Consider the following 7,036-nt stretch of genomic DNA (forward strand, 5'->3'; position numbering starts at 1 on the left):
TTTATTAAACGCAGGTTCCAGAGTGATAGTTCTCGTAAAACCATTCAAAACAATAAATTTTTCACATCTCGCGCAATTAATAAAAGATGATATGTTACATGAACAACGATTTTTTTAAAAGATTTGATGAAAAACAAACCTGATTAACGTTTAAAAATATTTCTCTTTCATTTGGTTTTAATAATTTCAAAGCATACCATGCATATCGAATCATTTTATGAAAAATTTTTAATGACAATTGATGATAGACTATTGATTGTATCTTGATATAATCTTCACGCGAGATAAATCTTCACTTATCTATTTTCATATACCTGTTAAAAAATAAAATGTTAATTGTAATTCAAGAATTAAATTTTCCTTTATTATTATCGCAAGATGTGAAAAAATTTATTATTTCTAATTTTTTTGTAATAAATAATTTTTCTTTCCTGTATATATTTAAAAAATAAAAAATATGAAAAAATAATTTGAAAACAGACAGAAAAAAATTATTAAAAAATAATTCCTCCATGAGAGATCGGACACTAACTAGCGGCACGAAAAGCGAGAACGCTACTAGATACGCTAGCGCGCCACTTGAAAGACAGTTGAATTTAAATTAATATAAACATGTATACAACAAAAACCAAAACGTCAAAAGCTTTTTTCTCAAAAATGGTTGAGCGTTAGGACAAAATACTTTACCACGATAACAACCTCAAAGTATACTACTAATATACCAAAGCTCGTTAAAATCCGTGTCGAACTAAGTGTAAGGTCCCCTTGTGAGATGTCTTTCAGGTGAGCACGTCGTAACCGTTTGAGAATTTCAACTGTAATGGCTGCCGGAAAAGCCGGCGTTACGATGAGTCTTCAATAGTTTCAGGGAAAAGAGGCGTGTCTTCATCGCGCGACTACTGTCGCGTGGCGCCGTTCGATTGGAATGCTTATTCCCAAACATCAACTATAATTTTTGGTTTAAAGCAAAATCCGCGTTTTGTTTTTATGTTTATCATTTCACTGGAATGTTTTGTGGACAGGACCAGAACATCTCTCTTTTCCTTCCATTTCAACACTGTGATACCCTGATTATTTTCTTTACTTATAAGTTCTCCACGTTTCAAATTAGTTCTTATCACATCATTTGGGTTTTCCCTAAGATTTGTTCGAAATGTTCCAATTAAATGTGTGTTTTTTTCTATTAGGCGATTCGCTAAATCGATACTGGTGTACCAGTTGTCAGTACACAATGTGTGGCCTCTATGAAATAAGTTTTTCAATAGAGACATTACAACATTTGACGGAGTTGTGTTTTTCTTATCGAGACCTTTTCCGGTGTACACATGTGTTCGAGAAATAACTAGTTGGGATAGAGATGAGCGAAGAGAAAGATCGGATAGTATTAAGAACAAGGATAATAGACGGACGAGATAGGCAAGTGGACTGTATTATTTTAATTTCTGGTAGAGTTCGTATGTAACGAGATTTATTAAAATTTGTGAACAAAAGAAATAGAGATAGTAAAATTATAATATGATTTAATAACTAGTAATATATGGACTACGCCACATGTACCGGATATCACGCCACGTGTGCCGGAAGTACGTAGTACGAGAAGTCGTTAGCAAGGTAATAATAAATTTAATATGAGAATGGATAAAAATTAATAAAACGAGTAAGACAAGAATGAGAGGTCAGAGGTTAATAGATTACCTGATATTTCGTTAATGAAAGTGAAAGATAGTGTAAAGAGATGATCAGTAAGAAAGACCCAACACAAGGCTGGCCTCGTTGAAAAAAAAAGAAAAAGAAAAAGAATTAGATGAGATGTAACGATGAGAGATGGAACGGTGAGAGATGGAACGTTGAGAGATAAGAAGAAAGCGAGATGTAGTCTAAGGAGATGATGCACAATTATTTTTGATTTCGAAAAGTACGTCCGCACAGATTAACTTATTAAACGATTCTACCTGGACCACGCCACTTTTCGGTTCGAGTCGAGGAACAGAGCGGAAGATAGAAAAAACGATACACCAATTAGCGCGTTCCACGCTAGGAAGAGAGAACAACAAAACCAATAAGAGAATAACACGCAGAGGATGACGCCACAAGGGACCAATGATCTATTTACACGTTAAGTGGCGTGATCCCTTGATCAATAAGAACAATCGATATGTCTTCTTCTCGATGATAACAGGCGGCGTCTTAATCATGCTATCCGAGAGGTGCTGTCATCTAATTTGAGAGGCGCAATTTTCGAACAACATGACAGTTATAAGTTTATCCATGACCACAACATAATTTAAATAATTTTATACCGTATTTGTGTTTTTTCTGTTTCATATACTGCCTAAATACAATGCGCCCACGGAATGGAATTAGCGATTCGTCAATACATAATACTTCTGGTGGATCGTAATATTTTTGAAAATTTGTATTTAATTCGTCTATGACGAATTGAATTTTTGATAAACGGTTATTTGCGACAGCTGCTTCGTTGTCAGCGAAATGCAACATTCTCATTAGAATTTCGAATCTGTCTCTGCTCATTACACTTCGTGGGAATGTATGTGAAAATAATGGATCTTGAGACCAATATAGACGTAAAGAGGGAAGGTTTACTATACCCATCCATATTAGCAGTCCAAATAAACGCTTCAGCTCATTTTTGTTAGTTGGTGTCCATTTAGTTATACGTTTAGAAATGGTCGTGCATAGAGTAGCATAGAGGTTTGTTTGTTCACTCATGTGCTGAAATATTTTGTCTGTAACGAAAAGCGCATAAAACTCTTCTGCTTTTGTACAAATCTGCGCTTTCTCGTTAGTTGTTTTGGCGCCGGAGGTACGCTTAAAGGGAACAATACTTGGCTGATTCCCTTTTGGATCAAACCATTTATTTTCGTCAAAGATTTTATTAGCACCTGTACTTCTGCTCCTACTTCTTCTCTTAAGTTCCGTTTTCTGGTATACTGAAGTATCATTTTCTGATGACGATAGCCGTAATACCCGGCGACGTCTGAATGAAAAGAACACTTCGCTTAATGAATCACTGTCATCTCTGTCGAACATTTTCGGTTTTATGGGCGATAAATACTCTCAGGAACAATTTAAATTCTTTACTCTTAAATGATCTGTAGACGCCTGTCACTTTCTTGAAACTGAAAGCACCTTGGAGGTACGCACGCATTGCCTGTTCCATTGTTTCACCCAAAGAGAAGCACCAAAACTTTTGTTTTTTTTTAATGTGTCGCCTGCTCGCTGCCGGCAGAACGGAAAGATCAGAAATTTGTTTCACTCAAAGATAAGCACCGAAACTTTTGTTTTCTCTGAATGTATCGCTCGCTCGCTGCCGGCATAGCGGAAAGATCAGAAATATTGGCGACGCGCTAAACTTGTTAAACGAAGAATGGCTCGCCTTATTTCCAACTACAAAAAACGTTTCATTTGGTCTGGTGCCGCGTTATCACTGACAACAGCCAGTGCCTTGAGGCGGTGAGGGCGTTGACAAGGTACTGTCCAACGGAGCGACGGTATCGAAAGTCCTCCGTCCCTAACATCAGCGTGGAAGTATGCAGTCGGAACATCATGGGGTAAATCGAGCTATTTACGGACTGTGCCCCTAACTGTGACATCCAACTTGTTGAGTAGGCTGATGTTGGTTGATCCCAAAACGAGCAGATGATACAGGCCGGGTATCACAACAGTCCGCAGAGCAAATAGACGCTGTTGAGGTTTTAGTGGCGCCACTATGAGCTTTTCAATTTCCGTCCGGAGTCTACCGAGCGGATTACTCGTGAGACGCCCCTCCGCAGTGAACGGAACATCTAAGTACTTCCAGTCGTCAGTCCGTCTAAGTGCAGGTATCTGATGCCCAAGGCAGTGAAATTTCTTTTTTTCATCAATTATGGTCTTCTTTTCCTTGGGAATGGTTTTTAAAGCAACGGAGAAACACTTAGACGAATTTTCTTAACTTTTCATCTAGTCCCTGTGCAAGGTAATCATTGTCTTCGTGGCGGACCGTTACATCGACCACGAAGACCCCTTTCTGATTTTTGATTATCAGATCGGGTTTGAGATTCCCGCCTGGAGGGGGATTGTATTGTATCCTCCTTCGTTGCTGTTTCCTCTGGGTCTCTTTTCATTGATTCGTTTATGACGAGATCCTTTATCTTGTCATGTCGGCAGATATGTTCGGCTTTATTTATCTGACATTTGCCTTGACATTGACTTGTTACCTATCTTGACTATTGGAGGCTTTTTTATATCTAGAAATCCCATGAGTAGTAGCATATGCGATTTCGTTGCTGATACCTCTAATTTTTGTCTTAGGCACCGCTCCCCTTAGGGGAGCTTAAGCTAACTTAAGCTAACTTTAAGCTAACTTGAATAGTTATTGCAATGTCATCAGCATATGCGACAACTTAATTTCCTGTTTTTGATATTTCCTCGAGTTCCTCGTCAAGGATAAGGTTCCACATAAGCTGTCCCAAAACCGATCCTTGTGGCAGCCTTTGTTAATATTTTTAGTTAACTGACCAGTGTTACTTGTTATTCTGGCCTCTCTGTTAGAAAGGTAACTAGCGATCAAGGTGTAAATGTTTTTAGGACACTCTATTTTTTTTAGATTGTATAGGAAGCTAGGCCACCAGAACCCGTCAAACGCGCCAGAAATATCGAACATAAGACCAATTCCATATTTTTCTTCTGTTTTGTCTATAATGTCTCTTATCTTTACTATGGCATCCTCGGTTGATTTACCTGGCTTGAAACTGTATTTATTCTCCGAAGCTAGGTGATGACTATTTGAGATAGTTTTTAGTCTTCCGGCAATTAATTTTTCAAGGACATTTCCTAGCACTGAGAGCAGAGATATAGGTCTATAAGATTTTAATTCTGTGGCTGGATTGTCTGCACTTTTCCGCAGAACCCTTTTTTCGGCAACTTTTCATTGGTTTGGGAAAATTCCTTGATCTAGGCATCTATTGTAGAGATCTTTAATTTGATGCTGTAGCACTGGCCATTCCTGTTCAACTATCTCTGTTCCCATTATGTCTGGTCTAGGAGCCTTTTTGTTTCTTAACTTTCTAATAATATTCAGTATTCCGAGTTCGCTAAAGGGCGGTGTGTACTACACATTTGGTTCTATCAGTATGTAGCTTCTTACTTTTAAGTGCTATTCCGTTTCGTTTTCAACGGTGTCGTTGGGGATCATTCCATGAAAAAGCGCTCTGATCGTATAGTCCCAATTTGCTGTTTGCCTAGCATAGTATTTTAGGGTTTCAACTAGATTATCGAATTTTACCTTTTTTGTCTGCATTTTGTATATAATACTCGATTGCCGATGCCACGATTGCTCGATTGTATATAATACATCGGATCGACTATAAATATGTACATGCACCACACGCATCTATTGCGTTGGCATAATAATATTTTTCTTATCGTCTACATGGCCAGTCTCTCGAAACGCTCGACGGTGGTCGCGTTAGATTCGAACCCACCAAAATTCCAGAAATCTTTTGAAGTGTTTTAGTAACTTTCGTCGTCGTCGTCGTCGGGGCCAGCTTCGGTTGGTCGTCGACCACCACCCCCTTCTGGGCGAGTTTCGTCGCGCGCCGCCAAGGAGCAGCCGCGGGGCCGGTGGTGGTTGGGACGCGTTCTTCTTTCGTTTGGGGGTGGAACGTTCGAGGAGAAGGCCGAAGAGGAGGACGAGACGAGAGGCGAGGAGCTCGTCGCGGATACCGACGGTATTTCCCGACTAACTCCCTTTTCTTCCCCGCCGCGTTCCCCTCCTGCTGCTGCCCTCACTGCTGCCCCTCTGCTGACCCCTCTGCTGCTCGTCCAATAATTGTAGACGACGATCTTTCCTTCCCACCATTTCCGCGATGATCGCTTTCCTTTTCTTCTTGCCCTCCTCTCTGGTCTCTTCCTCTTCCTCCCCTGGGCTCGGGCTCGGGTTCGGCCTCGTCGTCCTCTTCCCCACCATCCTCCTTCTTCCTGGATAACGGGTTGTTCCTCCTCCTCTTTGGCCAAGCGCGACCTCTCTTCCTCTTCTTTTCCTTCTTTTCTTCATCTTCTTACCGTCCAGCAAATCAGGCTTTTTACTTTGACTAATGTACCGGCGACGTTTAACTTTTTTGATGTTGCTTGTTCAAGGTTCTTATCGATGCTCGCGGCGAGGAGCTCTTCCTTCTCTTTCTCCTCCTCGTCCTCGTCCTTGTGGGTGGCGGTTGCGTTGCTCGGGTGAACATCCGTCGTCGTCGTCGCCGTCGTTGCTGTTGCCGTTGCCGTTGGTTCTCCTGGACCCTCCCCCACCTCGCCTATTCGGGATTTCTTTTTCTTCGAGGTCGCTTGGGGGTTTTGCCTCCTGCACGTTTCCTCGTTGGCAGCAGCTTCCTCGGAGGTCACTACGGACGACGACGTCGGTTCTCGGTCTTCCGGTAATTGACACTGCGGACCAACTTTCTTCCTGGGTCTACATCGACGTTTTCTCTTCTTTTTTTGCGTTTGCGACATCTAAATCTATCTCTACAATCCTTCTCTTGGGCTGGAAGATTCGGGCAGACGGTCTGTTGCTATTGCTGCTGCTGACTCAGGTCACCCTGGTGGTGACCTGATTGGTGGTGACCAATTTATATATATTCCTTCCTGTGACGTCCTAGAAGAGGACTGCAGGGAGCAAGAACAATTTTATATAATTCTCCGATCCGATACCGACTTTCTTGCTGTCTTCTCGGCTAAGAGAATAAATGCCCTATTTTGGGTCAACCTGTAGAGCCAGTACTTTACCCGGAATCTTGGCCGGAAGTGGAACTTAAACCTTGTAATGAGTAAGAGATGATAGGTACACGGAATCAGGTGCAAAAAGGAACTTATTTTGTTGGTTTAAAACAATTCACAGATAGTAGCTAATGTAGAAAACTTTTATAAATGTAATGATTAAGAACAATTATCAAAAATAACAAAAACTCGGTTACATACGTAGCAAACTTAGTAATAGATGTCGAATTAATAAAAGTATAGCAGTGGACTGATCGAATTGTTCCGGTAGACT

General features: G+C 40.7%; 1 protein-coding gene across 1 annotated transcript; it reads right to left on the reverse strand.

The window, feature by feature from the left end:
* Window positions 1-929: 929 nt before the first annotated feature.
* LOC122518641 (piggyBac transposable element-derived protein 4-like) lies at window positions 930-3,051 on the reverse strand. Its single transcript, XM_043637688.1, has 2 exons — window positions 2,330-3,051; window positions 930-1,242 (listed from the first exon to the last, which is right to left on the reverse strand). The coding sequence occupies exons 1-2, from the start codon at window positions 3,049-3,051 to the stop codon at window positions 930-932; spliced, it is 1,035 nt and encodes a 344-aa protein (XP_043493623.1).
* Between the last annotated feature and the right edge of the window lie 3,985 nt (window positions 3,052-7,036).

This window comes from Polistes fuscatus, unplaced genomic scaffold, assembly GCF_010416935.1.
Source record: "Polistes fuscatus isolate 324 unplaced genomic scaffold, CU_Pfus_HIC Scaffold25, whole genome shotgun sequence".
Lineage (NCBI taxonomy): Eukaryota > Metazoa > Arthropoda > Insecta > Hymenoptera > Vespidae > Polistes > Polistes fuscatus.

Excerpts from the sequence above, each read along its gene's own strand:
- LOC122518641 (XM_043637688.1), bottom strand. The coding sequence starts at position 3,051 with ATGTTCGACAGAGATGACAGTGATTCATTAAGCGAAGTGTTCTTTTCA. Across the intron at positions 1,243-2,329 it reads GGGCGCATTGTATTTAGGCA|AGGCCACACATTGTGTACTG; the intron begins GTATATGAAACA and ends CTTATTTCATAG.